Source organism: Ochotona princeps, chromosome 9 (genome assembly GCF_030435755.1).
Source record: "Ochotona princeps isolate mOchPri1 chromosome 9, mOchPri1.hap1, whole genome shotgun sequence".
Taxonomy (NCBI): Eukaryota; Metazoa; Chordata; class Mammalia; order Lagomorpha; family Ochotonidae; genus Ochotona; species Ochotona princeps.
The window spans coordinates 69,159,137-69,186,632 of NC_080840.1; the positions used below are offsets into that span (position 1 = coordinate 69,159,137).

The window sequence follows — 27,496 nt, forward strand, 5'->3', positions numbered from 1 at the left end:
TCCATTTCTATAATGAAATATCTTCAGAAATGTGGGCGATCGCCCCAGGCACCGCCCCCCTTTCTGGAGGGGTTGGCTTAAGCCTAACCTTCGCCTTGGCGTGAGGCACAGCCTTCAGGCCCACCTGTGGAGTGTGAGCTTCAACATGGCTACAAGGGCAAGGGGAGTACACCTGGAACGTGACCTCTGACATGACCGGAAGATCTAGAGAGATAGACGTGTCATACAGCCAATTACAGCTTCTCCGGTGGGCGTGGGTTCTGCCGGAAGGCTCACTCCTGCCCGCCCCTTCCTTACCCTTTAAACTCTGTAACCCGTGCAGCATTCCTCACCAGCTGGTCTCCTGGTTCTGGAGGCAGGAGGCCGCCGTCTGCCTCACCCTCGGTGACTTCGGCGCCTGCTGGCAGGCCTAAACCCTGAGACAGAAAAGAGGTTTGGAAGCTGAAAGTTCAAACAGCTTAGTGCTGATTCTGAGTGAGTCCCGTTGGCCGCTTCATTTCATGGAGGGACTGTGTTTCAGTGGCGGAAGGGTTTGCTGGGAGAGGGAGGCAGGTCCAGTAGCTACACATGTGGAAAGGGTAGGGGAGCAGGCAAGGCCTGGAGTGACTGCTTAAAATTCTCCTGCCCTCATGGCCACAGTGAAGGCCCGGCTCCTGATACATGGTTTGGAAACTAATCATGTTGAAATTTTAGTCACCTGTCTTTCTTATACACTCGTATCAAAATTATTCAGCACAATTTGGTACACTTTGAGCAGCCTGCTTTATATCATTGCAAAGTTATGCCCTAGGGAAAGAAAAATAGTAATATTCTGCTCAGAGACTTTCCAGGCCCCCCGGGTTTTCAGTTGCCAGATTATCTTAATTCCATGACATTCTTTCACGTAGTCATTTGCAGTTAAAAGACCACATTTAATCAGTAATTTAATTGGGTAGGCTATTTGATCCTATGTTAATGTGGCAGTTTGGCTTTGTGAAGGAAGGCGAGTTGCAGGAGAGGGGTGTTATTGCAGTGCTGGAGGCTGGGTAACGCCTTCACACAGTCTGATGCGTTATGCCTGTGACGGGGTTGATCTAGTTATATGAGTACTGTGAATCTCAACAGTTACTTTCAGGGAAATAATCAACTAAACAGGCTTTTCAGTTCTTCAGTTTGTACAAAATCACTGGCAGCAGTTATAGAAAAAATGTCCTATTTGGGAAGATATTTTAAAAAACATTTTGTTAACTTACACATACCAAGAAATGCATAAAAACGTACAAATTTGTGAGGTTTTTTTTTTGGACATGTAATAACACTCATAAGTAAGTCTAATACAAAGCAATTAGAGCCTTGTTGGTACTCCAAGGGCCCTTGCATTTGTTTGCACTTATTTTCTTTTAAACACATGAAAGAAGTGTATACTAAATAATGTGGCAACTACCATTGTAATAGTCTCTGTATTAGCTACCACCAGTTAGAGAAATATATTTGATATTTGTCTTTTGGGATCATTTCACTTAGCACGATGGTCTCTTGGTATATCCACTTTTGTTGTAAATGTGAGGGTTTTATTCTTTTTTATGGCTGAGTAAAATTCCATCCTGTATTTTATATATAACACACACACACCCCATATTGTCTTTAATCATCACCTGATGGACATTTCAGTTTATTTAGTTCATTTACATTCAAGGTTATTATCAGTAAGAAAGGACATGGTCCTGACATTTTCCCGTAATATTCATATTGTCTGTTTTGGAGTTCTTTTGTTTGTTTGCTAGGTGGCTTTCTGCATTTATATTCTATCATGATATAAATTACTTTTCCGTCTCTGTGTCCTTGAGTATCATTTGTAAGGCTGACCAGGTGGTGGTACATTCTATTAATATTTGCCTGTATTGCTTTCCCCTTGAGTTACGAATGCGAGTGTTGCTGTGTAATCTGGATTGCCAGTTTGTTTCAGGCTTGCGCTTGTCTATTTTCTCCTGGCCTATGGGTTTCCTATTGATAGATTTGCTGTCAGTGGGAGCTCCTGTCAGGCTATCTGGCATTTCTCTTTTGCAAGCTTTATGATATCCTTTCTATGTTTTAATTTTGACATTTGGACTATAATGTGTTGAGGTGAGGATTTATATTGGATCATGCTTATTTGGAGATCCACGCGTTTTTTTTTTAAAGATTTATTTTATTTTTATTGCAAAGTCAGACATACAGAGAGGAGGAGAGACAGAGAAGAAGATCTTTTGTCTGATGATTCATTCTCCAAATGACCACAACGGCCAGAGCTGATCTGATGCCAGGAGCCGGGAACCTCCTCCAGATCTCCCACACGGGTGCAGGGTCCCAAGGCTTTGGACCGTCCTTGACTGCTTTCTCAGGCCACAAGCAGGGAGCTGGATGGGAAGCAGGGCTGGTACCTATGGGATCCCCGCACGTGCAAAGTGTGGACTTTAGCCTCTAGGCCCCTGCGCTGGGCCCATATGTATTTTTTCTATTTAGATGTCCATATCTTTTTCCAGATTGAGGAACTTTTATTATTTCACTGAATAGATTTTTAAAATCATTCTTTGTTTCAATACCTTCAAGATTCAAGTGTTTGGTCATTTGATGGTTTCTCATACAGCCTGACCATTGTTTTTAAGCTTCCTAATATTTTGGTCTTTTTCTTGTCTGACTGAAATACTTCAAAAAATCTATCTTTTGGACTGAATGTTCTTTCTTATGTCTAACTCTATTGTTGAGGCTTTCTGCTGTTTTTTTTGTTTGACTTACTGAATCTCTATTGTATTTTTGTGGATGTTTTCATCCATATATTGTACTGATTTCCTTACTTTTTTTTCTGTGTTTTTTGAGACAATGAGCAGTCATTCTTTCAAATGTTTATGATTTTATCAACCTCCCTTTTTCCCAGTCCGATGTAGACGTATCACTGTATTGTTCTTGGGGAGACATATTTTCTTGCTGGTTCGCGTGTTTTGCTCCTATGCTATATTTGCTTACCAAGGGGATCTTTGTTATTGTCTCCTCTGAGTTTTGCTTTTTCTTTTTTGATTGAAGGCTTTGTTTCTTGGAATGTGCCTTGAGCTTCATGGAGTGCCCAAGGCTTACACCAGAGTTCAGGGTGTTTGCTCTGTAGGACAAGGGGAATCTGGCCAACATTTGTGGGTGGGCCAAGAATCCAGAGTGATACTCACATTGGATTTGACAGAGTCAGTGTGATGGAGGGGGATGCTGGAGCTGGCTGGTGTGGTCACAACCGTCTCTATCTGGAGTGAACCAAGTGATTCACAACCTAGAGTGAGCTAACCACTCAATGTACCCTACTCACATAGGCAAACAAACTGTGTAGAACACTGGACCACTACACAGTGTGTTCCCTGACCCCTTGTCAGCTCCATGCTCACCATGCTGGGAGCTCCGAGTCTCCCTAGTCAGTCTGTTGGTTTCTCAGGGACCGTCTGCAACTCACAACCCTTTCCTCTCTGTGTCTTAAGCATAGAACTCCCACAAAATACTTAATCACAGCCCCAGTGTCCTCTGATAGCTGTAAACAGAGTTCAGCTGCCTTTGCATCTCAGCAGATTGAGTCTGGTGCTTTGATATGTGCAAGGGAGGGAGGCAAAATCTCTCTCTTCATGGAGCCAAGTAGTTACTCTGACTGCTACTAGCTCCAGAGGCCAAACTTGGCACTAGTAAAGACTGTGGAATTTTCCCTCAATCAAAACCACAACCCACAGGAAACAAGGAGGCCTCCTGGGCTGGATGAATTTGCTTCCCAGGGGGATCCGGACCTATGGATGGAGAGTTGCCAGCAGCAGCTTGTCTTTGCTCTTTCTCCTTGCTGTTTCTGTTGTGTTCAGTCTCTACTAACAATTTCTTTCCACCAGTCCATTGAGAGCATGTTTCTGCCTTCATTTTTACTGCCGTCTGTCTGTGGCAGAGATCCGTGTGCCTTCATTCATCTTGGATATTGCTATTATCATTTTCATCTATTGATTTAAGAAAAAATTTTAAAGCATCACAGTAGGAAAAACCATCTATTTATCTATCTATCTATGTATCTACCTTTCTATCCTCCATCTTTTATCAATCTATTTTTCCACAGGTAAGTAGTGATGTGGGGGTAGTGATAAGGGATTTTTCCCTGCAAAAATTATTACAATTTCCAGTGTGTGCTGAAAATAATAAAACATAGTTTAGTCTCCCTTATTATTGTTCTTAAGTTATCTAATGTGTATTTCCTATGCCTAAGAGGGCAGACCAATCCCATCAATTCTTTGCCCCACCTTTAAAAGATTTATTGATTTGAAACTCAGAATTATACATGAGAGGGACAGAAGGAGAGAGATCTTTCTGCTAATTCACAATTAGATGGATGGCCCAATGTAAGTCTGAACCCAGGATCAGAAGCTTCTTCCAGGACTTCTATTAGGATAGCTGGAGCCCATGTGTCATTTTCCACTGCTTTTCTTAGACCGTTAGCAGGGAGCTGAAGCAGAAATGGATCAGTGGGGACACAACCAGTGTATCACAAACTAGCACACTCATGGGAATCAGTCTTTTGAGGTGGTAAACTCACAATACCACAACACCAGGTACAGTGTCCTTGATAACAATCATGTGTCATATCTTTGAAAGTACTGTTTTTTAAATTATTTTTATTTTCATTGACATTTGGATGTTACCCATCATATTTTCGTTTATTTTGGAATTGTTCCCTAATTTCAACATTGATCTTCAACCTTCCAACATTGATGTCTTCGTTGCTCACCACAAAAAGACAAGGATAGCCAAATATTTACCTCCAATCCTCTGATAACAGTTTCAATGTTGTTGCCTAAGTTCTTGTATTTTATAGCATGAGTCATTATTATCAATGCCTTTGCTTTATATGGTCGAAGTTCTTTTTGATTTCCATGTACTGTTTATCCTATTTGGCATTTTGTTTCTTCATCTAACATCATCTTCTCTTTGACTAAAGTAGGTTCATTGATGTTTCTTTGTAAATCTGAAAATGCACTTATTTTATCTCCTTTCTGGCGAATCTTCTTTTTATGCAAGGTATTGCAGTAGTTTTGTTCTTTCAGTGCAGTGATAGCTGTAGTCCTCTGGCTTCCACTATTTCTGTTGACAAGTTGGCGCTCAGTCTCATGTCTGCCCCTCTTAAGAGAGTGTTTTTCTTTGCTTTAAATATCCTTTATGTCACTGGCATTCTGCGATTTCATGATGGCATGTTTGTTTCCTTTTGATTCATTCTGCCTAAGTCCTTCTTGCTTTCTTGAATCTGTGGCTTTGTGCAGTGACACACATCCTTTTAGGTGGACCCTGGGGATCCCTGCCTCCTGCCATTCATGTGCTTAGGTAGTACTGCCACACATTTGCCAGGGCTGGTCTGTGCAGCCCAGAGAATACAGTAGGAATAGGGGTTGGTCCCTCATTATATCAGATCTCTTATTAGCTCTTGTTGTCTTAGATTATCTTTTCCAGGGCAGTCAGCAACTGCAATGTGAATAGTCTTCTTGAGCGACTCTCATGACATGCTGAAGAACTGGAGCCTCCTGCCAATAGCACAGTTGAGCATGAATTAAGGTAACTGTAGCCCTAAGCTAACATGCTGATTGTAGCTAAAAATATATATATAAAAACTAAATATTAGTAATATTGCAGAAAGTATATTAAATCATATATCTTAATGATGCAGTAATTCTTATTTAATGGATTGCTGATAGATCAATAGAAATTAAGATTAGTAAGATGTTTGAAATAGGGATAATTGTTGCAATTCATTCTTTGAATTGGACAGCTTATAAAACACCATCTTGTGTATGGAGTAGTAAAATCAGTTTCTTTATCCTTGAAAAATAAAATCTGAGATATATTTTAAAAATCCTAGGTTTCTATCACTCTTTATTTCCCGTTTTGTTTTGTGTCCCTGTGTAGAATTTCAAATTTTTTCTGACATGTAGTATCTCATCAAATCTAAGATATCATTGCTTTAAAATACTTAACTATGATGAAATACTTTCTTATCAAATCATAGCATATTGATTCAAAATGCAAGACATTTGCATTAAGATTATTTATGTATGCGATCACTTACTTTACAAATTTTATTTCTTTCTCACCCGGTTTGCTATGGATCTTGCCGAACTAATGACACTATTGACACTTGCTGAACTAGTTTCCTCTCAGGTCTGTTTACTGACCTTAGCCCTCTAGGAAAATCATCCAAGTGAAATTCAAGTTTTCTTGGGTAGATAATTGCCTTGAAGGCAAAGATAGCTTCCAATCTTCTTGTTTATATTCCTGAATTCCTGTTTTCTCCTCAGTGTTATTCTGATGATTTCCCATAATTTGTCAGTTATTTTTTAATACACTCAAGAAAGTTTTTTAGTATTATAATCAGTATTTCTATGCAAATTCATTGGGTTGGATTTGCATAGTCACTCTCATTCTTTTTTCCTTACAAAAGTTGGGAATAGTACTTTTAGTATGCTGTAATGATTATTACGCAGTGTGTAAAAAAATATTCTTAAGCTCTTGGATAACTCTTCCTAGTGTAGATATCATGGTAATACTTCAATTGTAATCTCTGCTATTTGTTGAGTTGGCTTTGTTCAGTTGCATAAGAAGGTATATGACCATTTTTAAGTTATTTATTTATTTGAAAGGCACAGTGATACAGAGTGTATGAGACAGAGTGAGAGAGAGAGATCTTTGATCAGCTGCTTCACTTCCTGTCTATCCATAATAGCCAAGCCTAGGGCTGGGCTAAAACCTGGAGCTTCTTCTGGATCTCTCACAAGGCTTGCAGGAATGTAAGTGCTGTGACATGAACTGCTACTTCTAAAGTGCGTTAGCAGGAAGGTGCAGCGAAAGCAGAAGCGGATTTGACCCTAGGCATTCTGATACGGGATGCATCCCAAATGGGATGTCAACAAGCTGAGCCACAACTTTTGGCCAGAGGTTCTATCGTAGTTTTTAAGTGAATAAGGAGAGAAGAGATTTTGGTTACGGGAAACATTTCCCTTACCCATAACAAAAGGGAAAGTAAAATGTAGGGACTATGTGGAAATGTCTTCTGGTGGGTCTATGGTGTGGAAGTGATCATCTGAGACTGTTAGAGATGGCATCTGTTCTGCACAGTAATTTCTCCCAGACTCTAATCTGGCAAGACCAGGACAAGTTGTAATTGGGGCAAAAGGACCAACAATTCCACATGTGAATTCTCCACCTTGTGAATCAAAGTGGTCTCTGAGCATGGACATGGACATGTCCAGAACTGCAAGGACAGACATTAGGTCTCTATGACCCCTTTTTGTAGGCAGAATGTATGGACAGGGGACACCAGGACAGAAGATAAGAAAGAGGGGTAAATGACTCCTAAAGATTCTCTTGTTGGTGTGGTAGTAGGGAACAGTTGGAGTTGAAGGGAAAGGATACAGAGAAGTGCCAGGATGCTAATGTGACCCACAAGGGTCTCTTGAGTGTTACACAGTTGCAATGATATTAATAGTAAATGTTGGTTATTTTCTATTTGCCAAGATTGTCTTCTAACTGGATGACAGGTGCTATCATTGTTTTTGCTTGGTAGAAGAGGGACATCTAAACTATACACACGGTGAAGTGGATCTGAAGTGTAGCTGAAGAATCCATGCTTCTGCCCATTATGTTGTAGGAAAAGAAAGTCATGGGGCAAGCGTTGGAGTTCAGCACATTAAGTTGCCTTATGTAATGTTGGCGTCTCATATTAGTGCCTGTTTGAGTCCCAGCTAGTAATTCAGTCCCAGTTCAAATCCAGCTCCCTGCAAATGTGCCTGGGAAAGCAGTGAAAGTACATTGGTCCCTGCTGTCCATGTGGGAGACTTGGCTGGAATTTCAAATTTCTGACCTGACTCAGCCCTGAACATTGTCAATATGTAGGGAGTCAACCAGCAGATGACACTCAAATGAATAAAATTATTTCTTTCCTTTCTTTTCTTTTCCTTTTTCCCCTTCTTTCCTTTCTTCCTTTCTTTTTAAAGCAATGAGGTTCATACATTCATGTGGGAAGCTCAGTATGTGCAAGTCATTTACTGATGCAATATTCAGCAGTGGATTAAATACAAGCATTGAAATAACCCAACATACGCAAAGTTTACCAGCTGAGTTTTATTTTTAAAATGTTGCAAAAAAATCAGAAATCCCTGATTCAATAGGTCTGGGGGTCTATTTCCAAAAATGTAATATTAAGAGTTCCCTAGTGTGGTGAGAGTTGACAAAGGCTGTCTAGGACGCCTCTCACCCCCACCCCACTTTAGATGTACCTTGAGTAATAGTATGCCTCCTCTTCCTCCATCCCCATCAGTAGCATCCAGACATTTTTTGACCATGCGAGTCTCTGCACTCATCCCAGGTCTACTAAATTTGGAACTTCGGGATGGAATTCAGCAATTAGTGTTTTATCAGCTCCTCTGGTAATACAGACGCATGTCAAAATTTGATATATCTTGATTTTTTAAAAATTGCCGCTATTCACTTACTTGCATAAATTTTAGTTTGAAGTCATTAGTATTAGTTATTAGATAACCAACTGGTTATATTTGATTCCTGTGATAGTTGTAACTAAAGTGTTTTGCTTTTGATTTTATCTCTTTATTTCACCAATCTGCTGTATGTTTAGCCAAGTTCTCACTTTTCCTTTGTGTGTCCACACAGAGGAGCATGGATCAGATGGCATTGCATATAGTAAAGCTCTTTGCTGCATTTTTTTTCTGCATGAGACTTAACTGAGAATTTTGAGTAATTTATCATCACCAATGACATGATACTATTTTGGTTAATAAACATGACGTTTATAAAACAGTATAGCTTTTGAATAAAAAAATTATAACTCTGGGGAATGAGTCAAAACTCAAAAGGTAATAGAGAGAATCCAGTCTGTTTTTGACATTTTTCCTTTTGTTATATGAATTGTAATAATTGCAACAGTTAAGAAAGTGCACACCTGGGGAAACCAGCTGGTGGCTTAGACAATGTCAAAACCATTATGTGATAAGGTCATCATGTTACTGGGTCCGTTTGTCAGCTCCATAGGCCCAGAAATTAATTTTTCAAGCTTGCCCTGGGGTGACATCTGTTAGGCAATTCTTACCAAACCAAATCCCCAAGAGACTGGCATCGCGTCCAGAGTTCTAACATATTAGCTCATCATTTTTAAATATCTAACTTTCAGATGGAGTTGAATATTTCATCTTGGTAGGAGTAAATCTTTTTTCCTATGTGCAAAACTACAAAATAGATAAATTATAATCAGAAAGTGAGTAAGTGAACATAGGACCACCCAAAGGGAATGAATTGAATGATCGAATGTTAGTTGTCTGTCTTCACCTGTGTGTATTTCCCAAGAAGAATTGGATGCTTTTCTGGCATCAAAACATGTCCTCCCCAGGATTATTCATTGTTTTAGTGCTCCCTTTCTTGCTTTCCTCCTGATTAACCTGATTAATGCCTGTTTTCTTTGTTTTCTTGCCCATTTTCAAAATGAAGGATATGGAATTTATTTGTTTCAGAAGCTTGTCTACTGAAGCTGTTTTTTAGTTTCAGTGAACATAATGGAAGACATTTTATACTTTAATCAAATGTTTATTTTATTTGAAGAGAGAGAGTTCTTCCATCTTCTGATTCACTCAATAAAAAGATGCTATGGCTGAGTTGGTGCAGGTCAAGCCAGATGCCAGGAGCTTCATTTGGGTCTTCTGTTTGGGTTCAGAGGCCCAGATATTTGAACTTTATTCTGTTTTTTTTCCAAGGTCCATTACCAGGGAGCTGGATGTGAAGTGGAGCAGCAGTCCTAGGTGGTGGACTGGTCTAATACTTAGTGCTAGTCCCTGGAGACACTGTAGTAATGGCTGTATATAACTACTGTCCCTGGTCAATCATGATTGGAAAATGGAATATTTTAATTTTATAGATTCAATATTAACAAAATGCATATGCTCTGAGTTAATGGAATATGTGACAATTATGTTTTGAAACACTAGACTTTCTCCCACTTTTTGCTGCTTCACTTACTCTGTGCTGAAAGAAAGGTTTAGGGATCAAGGCTGTTGTTTTACTGAACAGAGTCGGAAGAGGACTGAAGGTTGAAGGTCAGAGGTGTATTTTCATAGCCAGTAATTCTGTTTTGTGAAAGTATTATTTTACTTATTTTTTTAGTATTCATTCTTAACACTGCAGTAGCATCTTCTACTGTAGTAACAGTAGTTCTCACCTGCCTAGCATCCATGTGGCTTTCTGGGGCACCTTTTCATATTGGACATAAATTCAATTGTGTTTATTAAGTTTCTAGTCTCAGAGAGTGGCTCAGGTGATTTTTTCTAAGTTGAATATAAAATGCTCAATAAATTATTTTTCTCTTTATATTTTTGTATTTCAAGTAATCAATTTCTGAGGAATCTAATAAGGAAGAAATTTCCATTTGCTAAATAACATCCTTAGCTTACAAGCTGTTATATATCAAAGAAAGAGAAAGAATTTTTTCCCAGTACAGAAAAAATAAAGGGGCTAGTTGCTGCATTTACCTTTGGTAAGCTGTAACTCCTTGGGAAGCCGAAATGTGCCATGAATCAGAGATGTGTTCCTTCAAGTCCTCCTGTCCTCTGCTTCAACAGTTCTTTATTCTTCATTGACTTGAGACTCCTATCTTGACTTGAGGCTCCATGAATATTTAAAGCTTCCTCTGTAAGAATCACATTAGCTATGTTCAAGAAGGATGTGAATATCAAATACTGAAGAGGACATAAGTTGATAGTTAAAAATGAAAACAAAAATTTTAATCATCTGAACCATTATGAATTCAAAATATGAATGTAGAGTAAATTTATTGTGATTATAATCATTAAGGAATTATATAGTTTTATATTAGTCCAAATAATTATTCTTTCATTTGAATATTGTTATTGTTTATCTGTGAGCCCATGTTGGATGTCTAATGCAACTGTATTCACCTGGCTTTCTTTTTTTTTTTAAAGATTTATTTTATTTTATTTTTATTGCAAAGTCATATATATATGTATATAGAGAGAGACACAGAGACAGAGAGACAGAGAGAGAGAGACAGAGAGGAGGAGAGACAGAGAGGAAGATCTTCTGTCCGATGATTCACTCCCCAAGTGACTGCGATGGCAGGAGCTGCGCTGATCCGAAGCCAGGAGCCAGAAACTTCCTCCAGGTCTCCCATGCGGGTGCAGGGTCCCAAGGCTTTGAGCTGTTCTCAACTGCTTTCCCAGGCCACAGGCAGGGAGCTGGATGGGAAGCAGGGCTGCCGGGATTAGAACCAGCGCACATATGGAATCCCTGGTGTGGTCAAGGCGAGGACTTTAGCCACTAGGCCACTACACTGGGCCCCTCACCTGGTTTTCTCAAAAAATGTCTATAAAGTATGCTGGTGGTGAAAGTACAAAGTGACAGGACTGTAAGTAATTATGAGTTCTCAGAATAGAGTCTGGAATATACTTTTACTTTGTTTTCCATGCTTGAAATAAATTAAAAGTTTTAAAATGATATTTATTTATAAAACATAAAACAGTATGGTCTTTTGAATAAATTCAGTATAAACTGAATTTAAACTATTGCTTGGTACAGAAATATATGCGATGTATTTTAATAACTAAATCAGTTTTCTACTCTTAATAGATATCTATTGCTACATATAATATCTGGGCTTACACTGCACATGGTCTACTGCATCTTTAATAATAACATGTAATGAACATTACTTCATGCTAGTGAATATTAACCTATACCTTTATTTCCAAAGGCGTAGTCATCATGTTGTTTAAAATCATAAATTAAATAAATTCTTCAGTGCTGCAGAAGATAATGCAAAAAAAAAATTGCTGAAATAGGTCCTGGCCACCTCAAAGTTTGTTAGGCTGTCTTTACACAAATAAGTAATGAGAAATGTGGAGAAAACAAGTGTTTAGGGGTTAGTTGTATGGTTACCTATGTGCAAAATATGGTAGAAGATAACTTGCATTCAAGTGTCACATGAATGATGAGAATATTCCTATAAAATCAGATATAGTTTTCTTCATTGCGTATTCCAACTTGAGAAAAATGGCCCTATCCACTTTGTCACAGTTTCACTTTGTTCTGTGTTTGTAAAACACTCTGAAACATACCCATTACTATGTATTTTCTTGCCTTTTGTGAATATGTAGTTATTAACTACATCTAAATAAGTTCAGAGTTGAGAAGATTCTGTCGGACTAAGGAATAAAAATAAGGTTTTTTAAAAAAGATTTATTTATTTATTTATTTTAAGGTTTATTTATTTTTATTACAAAGTCAGATATACAGAGAGGAGAGACAGAGAGGAAGACCTTCCATCCGATGATTCACTCCCCAAGTGGCTGCAACGGCTAGAGCTAAGTCAGTCTCAAGCCAAGAGCTCTTCCAGGTCTCCCACGCAGGTGCAGGGTCCCAAGGCTTTGGGCCGTCCTCAACTGCTTTCCCAGGCCACAGGCAGGGAGCTGGATGGGGAAGCAGGCCGCTGGCATTAGAACCGGCAAGCATATGGAATCTCTGGTGTGTTTAAGGCGAGGCCTTAAACTGCTATATCGCTCCAGGCCTGAAAAATGATTTTAAAAGTTGCTCAATGTTAAAATTATGTAATTGTATGATTATAGTTTTAGCCAGAGGCACAATTATCCACACAGTATTGCTTCTGATAATATACCAGTTTATATGCTTGTGGAATAAATTAGTCTTACTGTGCTCCCCATTGTTCAGAAACAGCTGACATGAAAGAATGCTAGAGTGGCCTACTGAAGACTCAAAGCACCCAATGTGCCTTGCAGGGCTTGGAGAAGTCTCTCTAGAAGACTGCTCTTCAGTGTGAATTGGAGTCTGCCACTAGGCGCTCTTTCTTTAAAATCCAGGATTCGCATGATCCAGGACACAGGGTCTGGAAATGGAGTGCTGCAACTATGATCCCTGGGGATTTACTAGCTGTCTGGTTCTGCAGGTCCATGCTCTGTTGGCGGGCAGTGGAGGTAACCAGAGTCTGGCTGAAGAATCTAAGTTAGCATGTCATCAGCAAGTTGAAGTGAGCATTAAAACCCAGGACTAGTTGGAATTGGCTGCTTTGCAAGCTTTTGCTTGGTTACAGGTTTGATACTTATTCTTTTGGTGTGAGTACATCATTGAGTCAGGTTTAAGCAAGACAGATTCCTGTTGTGGTTTTCAACATCATTAAAGATCAAGGAAAGATACCTGGTAATAGTTGCAGATTTGGTGATGGATTACAAGGAGTATATGACTGTTCAACATCCTGCTGTTATCCATATTCAGGGAGATGCGAACAGTGGGGCAATTATTCATTCTTCCTCTAATGGCTCTAAGAAGTACAGCTTCCTCTTGCTTAACATCCAGCAGATATTTCCTTGGTCAGTTGGTTGGAGCCAGGCTGAATCTGTGGAACTAAGTGCACGATGTCTTCTTAGCACACAGTATACTGGCTAACCTCAGCCCACATGGTCTAGAGGTCTTAGTACAGAGGAGAAATGCTTCCACTAGGACAGAGAAAGATTCAGTAGAAATGGACATTAAGACTGCTACCAACCCTCTTTGGGATTTTTGAACAGGCTAAGAAGAAAGTTTTGCCTTGAGTGATTGATTCCAAACACTGAGAGGAAATTAGGCTATCACACAGTGGAGAAATACTTGTATTTACAGGAGATTCCTTTGTCTAGCTGTGAGTGCTACCAAGTCTTGAAATTAAGATTTCTAAAAAAGTACAGCAGCTCAATCCAGGCAGGACTATAAATGTTACAGACCATTCAGGACTGAATATTTGTATCACTATGTCCAGTGATGCAGATAAGTCATGAGCAACCAAGATTCTTGTAAGTCAAGGGGATGCAATGTTGGGTAGTGTAAGAAGGTACTTACACACAACTGCTATGGCCATATGATCATGTACAGGAACAATGATTATTACTGCCATTTTGTGAATATATTTGAGTGTGTTTATACAGATATTAAGTGTAGATCTTTTTCTTTCCTTGTTTTTCAATCATGAATGTTGGATGTATGTTAGATATATTGACTTCTGTTGGTATTATTATTATTTTTACATTAGTATTAGTCAAGCTGTGAAGATAACTCCTATGTTATAAAGAAAACGTTTTCAAGAGAGAAGTTAATAAGTGGTATGTAGATACACACTTTACATGGCTTTTTAGGCTTTATTTATTTTAATGGAAGAGTTACAAAGACAGAGAGGAAGAGAGTGTAAATAGAAAGAGACCTTTCGTTCACTGGTTCACTCCCAAAATGGCCACAATGGTACAGGTCAAAGACAGGAGCCCAGAGTTTTATCTGTGTCTTTAATGGGTGCCATGTGAGGCACTGAAAAAATCAGCACTCTAAACCTGGACTAGGACCCTCACCAGCACCTGACCGTGCTAGCACCCAGACCTTGCACTTGTCAGTTGCCAAATCTGTACTTGTGCTTCTGTTGCTTGCAATCCATCAATTCTGTGGTTCTGCTGCAGCAGCCCAAACTGACAAGGGAATTAACGTTTATACATACTTTTTTTTGTTTTTCTTTGTTTTGATTTTTTTATTAATTACTTTGCATTATGTACACATTTTTACATGCAGTGGGATTCCCCCGCCCCTCCCCAAACCCTCCCCCCACGGTGGATTGCTCCACCTTGTTGTGTTACCATAGTATACATATGTTCTTTTATAAAGAGTAAAATGCTGAAGAGGTAATTGATCTGGCTCCATTTTGGTCTACAGATTTTGAAACAAATTGAGAAAAGGGATACATTTCAGTATTTAATTTGTGGAAATAGTCTCTTGCCGGTAGAAATTGTTAGGGGAAAATATCTATGTATTTATACCTACGTATAAGTGAAGGGGCAAATACAGAGACTAAGTGGAGGGGATTCAAAAAATTAGGTAATTATAAGCTCCCCTAGATCAGAGAATTTATTTTGTTTGCTGGTGTAGTCCTAATCCTAGCATAGCAGTAAGCATATAGTAGGCTCATAGTGAATATTTACAGTAAAGATAAATAAGCAATTAGAAGAGGATTGTAGTTGCTGAGAAATCAAAATCAAAATCAGTTTCCTGAGATTTACATCAATAGATTGGGAGATTAAATATGATGTTGGTGAGCTTTAGATATCCATTTTGTTCAACTTAAGGTCTAGGATAGCATGGGCAGAAGTGTAGCACAGAAAATATGTACTAAGTATTTTACATAGCACAACTGTTAAAAGGAATAGAGCCAATAGGTTTAGGGAATGCTGCTGTTATTGGGGCTGTGTCTTCTCAATTATGCACCATTCTTGTTTGATATTATCTAATACCACACCTCTAATTGGGTATCTATTGTAATATGACTATTGAAATCATTTTCCAATCTAAATCTCTTTATATGTAGACCAATATAATCAATAACATACTATTGTGTATCCCCATGCAAATCTCATAAAGAAAAAAAATTCATTTATATAAGCCTGGACCATTATTTTTTCTCTAAACCGTTCTTCCTTATGTATTTTTCAAACAAATGACTACTTACTTTTGAAGTCATAAAATTGGCAATTCTCACCTCCTGTTCCATGAAATAACCACTTACTTTGGTTAGGAGCAATCAAATCCCATTCAAGGTGATTCTATAACAGTATGGGGTTTATTGTAAAGACATATAATCTCTTTTCTTGAATGTGACAAAAATCAGCAATAATTAAATTTTCTTACAAATAAGATGCTCTCACAAAGGTTGTTATCAGGGAAGGGCATGGGCATTGTAGGCTAATCCTAGGGTTCAGATAACTGTCTTTCATGTCTGAATACCAATTTGAATCCCAGCTGTTTCACCTCTGATGTTAAGGCACCTGGGAAAGCAACAGATGTTGGCGTAAGTCCTTGAGTTCCAGCCCTTCACTTGGGACACCCTAATAAATTTCCTGGTTGGGTTTGGTCTGGCCCGCCTCTGGCTGTTGTGGGTATTTGGGAGAATGAGCGGGAGAATGAGCTGGAGAATGCGCGATCCTTGCCTTCCTCTGACTTCTCTGAAACCTTTCGTTTTAAATAAATTAATATAAAAATCTTTAAAAAAAATCTTTAAAAACATGCTATTTGATGCTGTAGATGAACTGTTAAAATTTTACATTTTGAAAACTGGGATTCTGTTTATCTTTGACATTATTTTCCCAAGTCTTAGTACAGTGGCTGGTATGCAGTACCAGGTTCAATGAACCTGACTGGGACCCAGAAGATGCCTGCCAACCATGAACAGATTAAGAAGAAAACAGATAGGCACTGAAGCATTTTTACGGAGTCTGTAATAACAGGAAAAACTATCCCTAAAGAGTGATTGACCCTGTTGTCTAAAATCTAATATCTAGAAGACAGATACTATCCTTCTATACTGCAGCTTGCTTCTTTCCTTCTTACTACTGTTTTAAACATGTTTGTTTCCCTAAGCTTGTTATATTGAAAATGAAATTCTCAAATTCATATGTTAATTGTATTTGGAGGTGGAACATTAGATTCAATTAGGCCATGAGAGTGGGCATCCCAGTTTTGCATTACTCGTTTTGTAAGATGCTAGGAGACCTAAACTAGCATGTTTTCGCCCGGCTTAACATGTGATGCTCTCCACCATCTTATGCAAGAGAAAGGCCCTCACCAGTTCCCACACAGGTCTCAGTAATATGGTATGGCACTTCCAAGCCAACGGATTTGAAAAAATATTTTTTCCTTCATAAATTACCTTGTCTAAGGTATTCATTCATCACAACAGAACAACGGACTAGGATTTGTACTAATAGAAAGCATAGAATCAATTATTTCCTGCTTTCCCATTCTCTACTTCACATCCTTCCCCCACCCTGCCCCTTCTACTTTACATTAGTAATATTGGGTTGTTAATTATAAGATAGAACATTACATTACTTTCCCCCTTTAAGATACAGTGTAGTAATGCTGGAAAAGGGGTAGTGGTTGTGACTTACAGCTTTGAAAATTTTATCACAAAAAGAGAAAGACTAAAAAAACAAGCCAAATATGTGTCCAACTTTTGAAGTTGGAAATGAAGCAAAAATCAAATAAGTAACAAAGAAATCATAAAGGTCAGTGATTCATGAAATATAGTACAAAGATAACATCAGCAAAAACATAGGACAGATTAACTATCCCTGACGAATCTCTGAAATGATTAATGGGATATGGGAACATCAGGAAAAACTGATAAAGGATAAGAAAAAATCAAGTGATATACAGATAGGGAAACTATGAAATGATGAATGGAAAAATTATGATCACAAGAGATGATAAAAGAGCATTCAGGGAATTGCTTCAATCAATGTATAACCCAACATAAAATGTATACAAATTTCAAAAAGCTACAAAACTGTAAGTGAATGAAAAGTTGGATAATGTAGCAAACAAAAGTTAGTTGAATCATATTCAAAGGCAGTCATTTCTAAAACTTAAATTTGGGCCAAGCTCTAACAAATCTGAAGAATTTTTATTGCAGATTTACAAAAATGCTGGAGCTGGCAAATCCTCTGCTTTGCAGTGCTGGCATACCATATGGGAGCAGTTCATGTCCTGGCTGCTCCATGTCCAATCCAGCTCCTGCTTGTGGCCTGGGAAGGCAGTGGAGGACGGCTCCAAACCTTGACACTCCACACCCATGTATAAGATTCAGAGGAAGCACCTGGCTTCCAGCTTCAGATCGGTGCAGCTCTGACTGTTGCGACCATTTTGGGAGTGAACCAGCAGTTTGAAGATCTTTGTCTCTGTCTCCCCCTTTCTCTGTAAATCTGTCTAATAAAAAAAATACTCGCCCAAAACCCAAATTTATAAGAATTCTTCCAGAAAATGAAAAAGTAGCAAAATTTGCCAAGGTTTTTGCAGTTAAGTAAGCTTGATTTTAAACTGGGAAAAGAAGACATGGGAAATATGCCTATTCACCAATGTAAGTGTGACACTTCTTAATAAGGTATTAGCCAACTGAATTTGAAAGTATGTGGAAAATGCTACATCAGGAAAAATATTTTATGTAAGAATGCTATGATATTTTGTGTAAGGGTTTTTGGAACTTAAAAAATATGTTTATTTTGGAACAAATTTTTTGATGGATATTTGAAAGGTCAGGAAAATGAATATTGTGAGAAAACTGCATCTATTAAATTTTTTTTACATCACAATAAAATTACATTTAAAAAATTATTTATTTTTATTGGAAAGTCAGATATACAGAAATGAGGAGGGATAGAGAGGAAGATTGTCTGTCTGATGATTCATTCCCCAAGTGAGCCGCAACGGCTATAGCTGAGCTGGTCTGAAGCCAGGAGCCTCCTCTGGGTCTCTCACAAGGGTGCAGGGTCCCAAGGCTTTGGGCTGTCCTGGACTGCTTTCCCAGGCCACAAGCAGGGAGCTGGATGGGAAGTGGAGCTGCCAGGATATGAACTTGCACCTATATGGGATGTCAGCACGTGCAAGGTGAGGCCTTTAGCTGCTAGGCTACCATGCGGGGTCCAAACTTACCTTTTGATTCTAATTTTTCGACAAAGCTTGTAAAATGCCACATAAAGGAATACTTCTAAGGACTGAATTTGTTAATTAAGTAAAGAGAAAAGTCATAATAATCTTCCTTATTTGCAAAAATACATTTGATTAATTTCATGTTAGTTTTATCTGTTTGAACATGGGAGAGATTGATTGATTGATTTAGAGAGATGAGATCCACTGTTTCATTCCTAGGGCTGAGCCAGATCAGAATTCATGCAGCTCTGCCATGGTGGGGTGGGGACTTAAGTACTTCAAAATGTCTGCCTCAGAGGATGCCTTAGCGGGAAGGAGTAGCTGGGACTTGAACCAGCAGGCCTATGTGGCTTAAAGTTCTCCGTTGCAATGCCTGATTGATTTCCTGATTCGTTCTATTTACTATAATGCCCTCAAGAGATGAAGAGCATAGGGAAATTCACTTATTTTGGGATGTTTTATATTAAAGTTAGTATCACACACAATTGGTGTAAAACTAGGCATAGTCTTTTCAGGATTAGAAACAAAACAAGAATTTCCGCCTGTGTTGTCACTGTGTTATGCAATACTGGATGGTTTAAGGGAGAAAAGGAGATGGAAAAACAAGTGGTTTAAGGATTAGTGGTAGGACAGAAATATATTTGTCATGATACTCAGTTGCTGTTATCTCCCATATTGGCTTTCTAGAGATGGCCTAACGAAATTGCTGTCTTGAAGTGCAGACCCTTTTCTCTCACAGTCCGTGAGACCAGAGGTCCACAATCCAGGGGTCAGCAGGACGGATTCTTTAGGAAACCTTGTTCCATGTGGTTTTCCTGGCTTTACTTTATTGGAAATCCTTGATCATATTTATTTTGTAGATGCATCACTAAAAGCTGTGTTTTTCTTGCTGCATGCCCTGTGTTTTTCATTGAGTAACTTTACATGGCCTTTTTACAAGGACACAGAATGTTCAGTGTAGTTCTCTATGGCTTCATTTTCACTGATTGTATCATCCAAGACTAGTTCCAAAAGGATGAGATTCTGAGATTCAGATGGGGTGTGAATTTTTGGGGATAATATTCAACTCAGTATGTATATATGCACTTTTTTTTTACACAGAAGTGGCAAAATTCGAATGCACACATATCTAAATGATTTATATATATTAAAATGTATATGAACATATATCTTAAGCGTATATATGAAATTTCAGTAAGAGTGCCATATACAGATCCACATTTACCAGTCACATTTCCTTATACTATAACCATCTAGAAACAGTCACATTTCCTTACACTATAAGTATCTATATAATAAGACTAGAAAGGAAATATTCATAATACCTTTAAGATCTGTAGAGTTTATAGGAATAAACATATAAAAATGTAGAAGGCATCTATGAAAACTTTAACAGCTCTATTAGTGCTAAAGCATTTAAAGAGACCTGAGTGAACAGAATGAAAATTCATGAAAACAACCTAGATACTTGTCAAAAGAAGAATGGATAAAGAAACTGTGGTATATATACTTCGTGAAATACTACTCAGCTGTTAAAAAGAATGAAACTTCACTATTTGAAAGAAAATGGTTTCAACTAGAGACCGTCACTCTCAGTAAAATAAGCCAATTCCCAAAGGGCAAATATCATGTCTCACTCCTTGGTGGTCTCGAGGGCCTGCTGGACAGAAGAACCCTGAGAGTAAAAGGAACATCAGAGCCTTCAGCTTTATTTTTCGTCATTAGATCTGTTTTTATTTTTGGAGGATTTTTAGATTTCACATGAATTTCATAATTTTTTTAAAATTTCTGTTACAATTGCAATTGGGATATTAATTTGGACTGTGTTGAATTTGTAGATGACTTAGGACTATGTGGCTATTTTAGCAATATTAAAATTTCCAATCCATGGATATGGATATATTTCTACTTAGTTATGTGCTCTTTAATTTCTTTCAATGATGTCTTACAGTTTCTAGTTATTTGTAGGTATTTAGTTTCTAGAATATTTAACGTTTTTTGTTAAGCATAGTATTATTCTTTTTGATGCTATTTCAATAACATTACTTTTCTTAATTTCCTCTTCAAACTGTTCATTGCTAGTGTCCAGACATACAAATGTTTTTCTTGTGTTTTTTTCCTGAAATCTTGCTGAATTAATGAACTTATCTTAATTACGTGTGTGTCTACTTTATGTCTCTATATACAAGATCATGTAATTTATTTTTTTATTTTTCCCATTTTTAATACATTTTATTATTATTCTTATTACTTTATAGTACAGTTTCATATTCCCTTATCCCCTCCCCAGTTCCCTCCCCACCCAGTTCCTCTATATCGTTACTAACATATAGTTCTTCATACTCAGTCATATGTCCATCATTGCGGGCATGGACGATGGCAGAGAGTCCAGAATCCTATTGTCAAGATATAGTAAAGAGTTTCATTGTAAGTCCATTTTTGTCTGGAAGCAGACACTACATCCTCACATCTGAATGTTAGTCTCCATTTCACAGATACTGTACATCCCCTTAAATGAAAAGTCATGTTTCAAAATCAACAATAGAAAGAAAAGAGGAAATTTACAATGCCATGAAGTTAAATGACATGTTACTAAATATGACAGTCTCCATTACACAACTACTGTACATCCCCTTAAATGAAAAGTCATGGTACAAAATCAACAAATAGAAATTTACAATGCCTGAAATTAAATGACATGTGACTAGATATGACAGTCTCCATTACATAGCTACTATACATCCCCTTAAATGAAGAGCCACAAAACAAAATCAACAACAGGAAGAAAAAAGAAATTACCAACACCAAGAAGTTAAATAACATGCTATTAAATGACTAATGTGTACCTGAAGAAATGAAAATTAAGAACCTTCTTGAAGAAAATGATGCTGCCGTATGATCTACGAGTCATTGAATGATTTAATCTGAAGAAAGTGTTTTGAAGAGATGAAACTAACAGAGAATAACAAAACTCATGTGATATAGTTTCTGCTGATCTTTGTTGAAGTGTGTCTCCTCCAGACAATAAGCAGATGGGTTTTGTTTTTTAATCCAGTGTACTACTCTATGATGTTTGATTAAGCTTAAGCCATTTACATACAGAGTTTAATATGCATGGCTGTTAAGTTGGTCCTGTCATTTTAGGAATGGGTTGTTCATTATTTTAGTCTTCTGTTGTCATTTTACTGGGATGTTCTTCCCGTTTGCCTTTGGTTTGGGTAGGTGCTATTCCTCTTCTCTGTCAAGAGAACATCTTGAAGTATCATTTGTAGGGCAGGTTTGGAAGAGACAAATTCTTTGAACTTTTCTTGACTGTGGAAGAATTTTATTTCATTTTCAAAGACAAAAGAAAACTTTGCTGAATATGTTATCCTAGGCCGACAATTTTTTTCTTTTAGAATCTGGAATATGTCGCTCCATTCTCTAATTGCCTGTAGAGTTTCCTGTGAGAGATCTCCTGTGAGCTTAATTGGCTTTCCTTTATATGTCAGTTGATTTTTTTCACATGCACATTTAAGGATCTTTTCCTTATGTTTGATTGAAGAGAGCTTGATGATTATGTGTCTTGGTGAAGGTCGCTTTTGGTCAAGCCTGTTGGAAGTTCTGTGCCCCTCCTGGAACTTGTTTCCCAATTCTTCCTCTAGATTAGGGAAATTTTCCTTTATTATTTCATTAAATACATTTGCAAACTCAACTTCTCTTTCTGCACCTTCTGGGACTCCCATAACTCTTAGATTTGGCCTCTTAATAGTGTCTTTCAATTCTTGAACACTTTTTTTTGGCCTGATCCAGCTCTGCTTCCAGCTTTTTGTTTGCTTCCCCCTGGAAATATCTTCCAATTCTGAGATTCTTTCTTCTGCTTGCCTCATTCTATTTTGGAGACTCTCCACTGTACTCTTAATTTGCTCTACTGTGTTCTTAATTTCTGATATACCAGCCTTGATTTGCTTTATTGCTTCCTTAAATTCTTTGAACTCTTGTATGTGCTTCTCATTGATGATCAGAATCTTTAAAATGAGTCTTATGGATTCTGTGTGCCCCATTTTCTCGATGTCTCCCTCAGTGAACTCTGAGATTGGCATAGGGTTTTGCTCCCTTGCAGGAGAGTTTTCGGCAATATTCATTGTACCTTTGTCTCTTCTTTTGCTCTTGGTCATTGTACTTCTGGTTATCAGAGTCTTCTCCTTGGGGCAGGTTTCTAAGCTGTGTCACCCAAGGGTCTACAATGCGATTTTACTTATTGCGGTTGGTACACAACTCTTAGCTTGCAGCCACTTGTGCCACAACCTCCAGCAAGGTCCAGGTCTGGGTTCTTATGTTAGATTCCACTGTGGTCTCCACAGCTCCAGCTCTTGTCTCACCAATCTCCACCTCCTGTGATACCGTGCTGAGGCTGCACCATTGTCTCTGCAACCTTTCTCCCACTTCTGGTTGGAGCAGATCCCAGGATTAGAGAGACACCAGGTGGCCTATATAGTTAGGTTGTTGGTGGCACTGATCTTGTCGGAACCTGTTGGACATTAGGTCTGGGTGCCACACAGACCTATTTTGACCCATACCATGACACAGTCAGTATTATTTTCCTGCGGGACCAGTGCAATCTCAGACCTCAGCAAGTTCTCGCGAGCTCAGCACATGCGCAGTTCACTGTTGTCCCCTGCAGTCCCAAAGCTATTGCCACAGTGCCCAAAATGGCGCCTGCCATACAACCACTAAGGTTCTTGATCTGCTGGCCATCAGATCCGAGGGCTGTCCCAGACCTGCCCTGAGTGGAACCCTTAGAATGCCACGTTGTTGCAGTTCACTGAGACAGAAATGAGCTCACTCCCAGCTCAGCACATGCTCAATCCTTTCCCTTGCCTTTTCCTCCTTACACAAAATGGCGCCCAATTCAGCTCTAGGGGGCTGACTGGACTGTGAAATCCACTCTGTTCTCGCACTGCCCGTCTGAGATCTGCTGCTCTGTCTCTGCGCTTGGTCAAATCAAACGGACCAGCAGAATGGACAGTTCTTTGTCTGGGTTCACCACCCGAGCTCCCAGTGAAAGTCCCTTCCCACCTGGTTGCTGGTGGAGTTCCGGCTGTTGTGGAGTTCAGATCGCCGTGCTGGAATATCAGTCTCTGCAACACCACACTGTTGTGTCCGCTGCTTTCCTGTGTCTGTCAGTCTGCAGGTACCCCTCTGCTGTTGTTCTGTCCTTTCCTATTTCCTGAAATATGTCCTCTCTGCTTCATCCTGGTTAAATGTTTTTCCGTCTGTATAAATGTGTCCTTACTCTATTCCGCCATCTTGATTCTCTCAAGATCATGTAATTTAAAAGAACATATCATTTAGTTTTTGACTATGATTTAACAAAATATTATCTCAGAAATTATGTAAAACATTTAAAAGCCAGCTCTCTCTTCCATTATTTATCGACTGGCTTAATGTAGGGGAAGGACTTCACCATTAAGCATGGGTAGAAATTTTGGCTTTCTCAAACCATTTCTGGAGATGCATCTTGTCAAGCCTTATGGATGCAATTACCCAGTTAGATCTGCCAGTTTTTTTTTTTCAGCATCTTGTGATCCTTTCCTCTTTCTGTCATCTGTGTGTGGTATTGCAACAAGCTGTTGAGATCTTTTTTGTCATTGTTCTGATGAGGCATCTAAGCCCTGTTGGTTCAATGATCACTGCAAATTAGGCAAAACAAACTGGTCCTTCGAACAGTTTTTCAGGAAGCTAGATGGTTGCATACTTGTTCCACTTGCCTCTTTCCTTCTTTCCAAGGGAGAAGCTACTTAATGTGTGCTTTCTTAAATTTTGCTTGTGGTGTTACACATTTTGTGGTGCAGGCTGAAGTGGCAGACTTCCCTTTTGTTTGCAGTAGCCCCTGGCATCCCAAGAAAATGACATTTTTGTCAATGTTTAGAGTCAGGTGATGTAGACTCCAGGGCTCGAGGCAGCTTATGAAAATTAATTCCCAGGCTCCTCTTTCCATCCCAGAGGAGAAGTTTCAACTGCAAATGTTACTTTCTATTGTAACCTCCACTTGCTTGGGGAAAGAGCTGACATGGCTGAAATGAAATTACCTTGCTTACTCATCTCAGTGCAGTTATTTTTGATGTTTAATTTCCCTGCCATCCTGTGATTTCCTTGCTGTTTTCTGGACTTCGAATAAAGGTTTTCTGAACTATTTGCTATTGTTAATTCAGTGTCTGTTGCAGAGAAATGAGATCTGGGTCTTCCTATTCTTTTATCTTCATATTTTATCCATGTATTCTTCAGCTCAATTCTTAGTGGAAATGCTTGGCTCACTTTCTCTTTTAAAAAAAGATTCTTCATTTATTGCTTTAAGAAAAGATTAGTTTTAATTGTTTGAAATAGTGTGGGTCCATTGCTGTGGTGCAGTAAGCTAAACTAGTTCTAGTCCCAGATATTCCATTTTTTAAAAGATTTATTTATTTTTATTAGAAAGTCAGATATACAGGGAGGAGAGAGAGAGAGAGAGAGAGGAAGATCTTTCTTCCAATGATTCACTCCCCAAGCGGCTGCAACGGCTGGAGCTGAGCCAATCTGAAGCCAGGAGCCAGGAACTTCCTCCAGGTCTCCCACATGGGTGCAGGGTCCCAAGACTATGGGCCGTCCTCGACTGCTTTCTCAGGCCACAGACAGGGAGCTGGATGGGAAGCAGGGCCGCCGGGATTAGAACCGGTACCCATATGAGATCCCAGCGCGTACAAGGCGAGGACCTCAACCACTACGCAATCACGCAGGGCCCCAGATATTCCATTTTTGACTCAGCTCTCTGCTTATGGTTCTGAAAAACAGTGGAGGATCACTCAAGCCCATGGGCCCCCAGACCTATGTGAAAGACTTGGAGGAAGCTCCTGACTGTGTCTTCAATCTGACCTAGTCCTGGCTGTTGCAGTCACTTGGGCAGTGAACCAGCAGATGGAAGATCTCTCTCTCTAAGTATTTCAAATAAAAATAAAATCTAAAAAGAAAAAGAGTGATGAGGGGTGATGGGGTAGGGAGACAGAGTGAGAGATAGATCTTCTAACTGTTGAGTAACTCACCAAATATCTTAGGAATGTCTCAGGGAGCTGGGAGCCTGGAACTCTATCCATTGACCCTATCCATTGGGTGACTCTATTCATTGGGTGGCTGGAGCCCCAGCCTGAGGGCTATTTCCTGTTTCCTCCTCTGATGTTTTAGCAGGGACTTGGATTGGAAGCAGAGTAACCAGGACTTGACTTGGAATTTTTTTAGGAAATACTGGTGCTGGTGTCACAAGCAATGACTTCACCCACTGCTCTACCACACTCTAAGTTTAACACCATAAACTTAGTTCTTTTCAGACATCTCAAAGAGAAAGAGAGTATGTGCGCGTGTCTGCTGTTTCATTCCTCAAATGCCTACAATGGTCATAGCTGGGTCAGGCAGAAGACCTAAGCCAATAACTCAATCGAAGAACATTTGGGTGTCAGGAAAGTAATTACTTACGCCATTATCACTGCTTCCCAGGGTCTGTATTAGTAAGAAACTGGAACTGGGAGGCAGTGTGCAGTATTAAACTTACACATTCTGAATAAGGATGGGGTAATCCTAACTACTGATTTAATACCTTCTCTCAATTATATTTTGTATATATAATGTTTCCCAATTTATATATTAAGTTATTGATCTGAGTTTCAAAGGGTGACAGTTTTCTAACCTCTGACCAAAAATCTGAGGCTGCATATTACCCAAAGTCTTTCATCATCCATCAGTTGAATAGATTAGCAAAACATTATGGTTATACTAAGTTACTCTCAGGTCTGGCTATATTTTCTTTTTTTCCCCCCTCTCAATACTTAAGCAGATATTTTGTATTTGTAAGTGACAGAGAGAAGCCAGGCACTGTGAATATCATAGGGAATAAAATAGATCAGACATAATCATTTAAAAGTTAAGGTTAGGGTTTGGAGGAGAGTGAGCAATAAATTTAAAACAGGATATTGTATCAGATGGTGGTACCTATTACAGAGAAAATGGAGCAGAGAGGAGAAATAATGAATAAGATTGGGAACAGGTGGCAGTTAATTTAAAGTAGAGGGCCTAAAAGCCTCTCTGAAGGTAACATTTGAGCAATGACTTGAGTGAAGTGAGGAAGTAAACACCGTATCTCTTCATGCATGAAGAATAGGAAAGCAGTTATGTAAGTGCTTGGCATGTCTAAGATCTGTAAGAAGATGCAGCCCAGGTGCTCAGAATGGGATGGCTAACACAGCGTGGGAGAAGATAAATTTTTAGTAATCCAGAGGTCAGAAGATGCAGTATGTAATAGGTCTGATAAATGCTTTGGATCTTTCAAGCATATCAGTTTTTTCTTGCAGTGAATGATGGCTATTACATAGTACTTAACAGTGGGAATACATTCTGATAATTTTTTTGTGATTTTTTTTCATTATGTGAACAACACAGTGTATTTATACACATGTGGATGGTCTATGACCATCACTTGATGTGACTCCTTGTCCAATCAAGAGATGAGATTAATGTGATGTAATGAGGCTGTTGCTGCGCAAAAGGACATACCACGTTCCATAAACCTTTTCAAAAATAAGTAAAACAAAACAATGATAAAACATCATAAATACATAAACAGGACTCAAAGATTTATTAACATTAGCAAGTATTATGTACTATATATAATTGCATTGTTATATTTTTAAATGACTGCAGTGAAGTATAATTTATTTTTTTTTCAAAACACGTTTAGGGATTTATTGGAAAATCTCCAAACTAGCTATTAATATGTGTAGATTTATTTTATTTATTTACTTTAAAGGTAGAGTTATAGAGAAGGAGAGAGAGAGAGAGAGAGAGAGAGATTGATTGATTGATTGATTGATTGATGTTCCATCCACTTGTTCTCTCCCCAAATGGTTGCAATGGCTGGAGTTATGCTAGATTGAATATAGGAGGTTCTTTTGAG

General features: G+C 38.7%; 2 protein-coding genes across 2 annotated transcripts in view; one reads left to right on the plus strand and one right to left on the minus strand.

Moving 5' to 3' along the window:
• CNGB3 (cyclic nucleotide gated channel subunit beta 3) overlaps window positions 1-9,142 on the minus strand; it is a 164,389-nt gene extending 155,247 nt beyond the window's left edge. The window contains exons 1-2 of the mRNA XM_058668413.1: window positions 9,116-9,142; window positions 298-416 (exon numbers count right to left, since the gene is read on the minus strand). Of these exons, the coding sequence (XP_058524396.1) occupies window positions 298-416; window positions 9,116-9,142 (146 nt within the window). The remainder of the gene's footprint in view (window positions 1-297; window positions 417-9,115) is intronic.
• CNBD1 (cyclic nucleotide binding domain containing 1) overlaps window positions 388-27,496 on the plus strand; it is a 442,802-nt gene continuing 415,693 nt past the window's right edge. The window contains exons 1-2 of the mRNA XM_058668395.1: window positions 388-461; window positions 5,456-5,571. The gene's annotated coding sequence lies outside the window, so the exon portion shown is untranslated. The remainder of the gene's footprint in view (window positions 462-5,455; window positions 5,572-27,496) is intronic.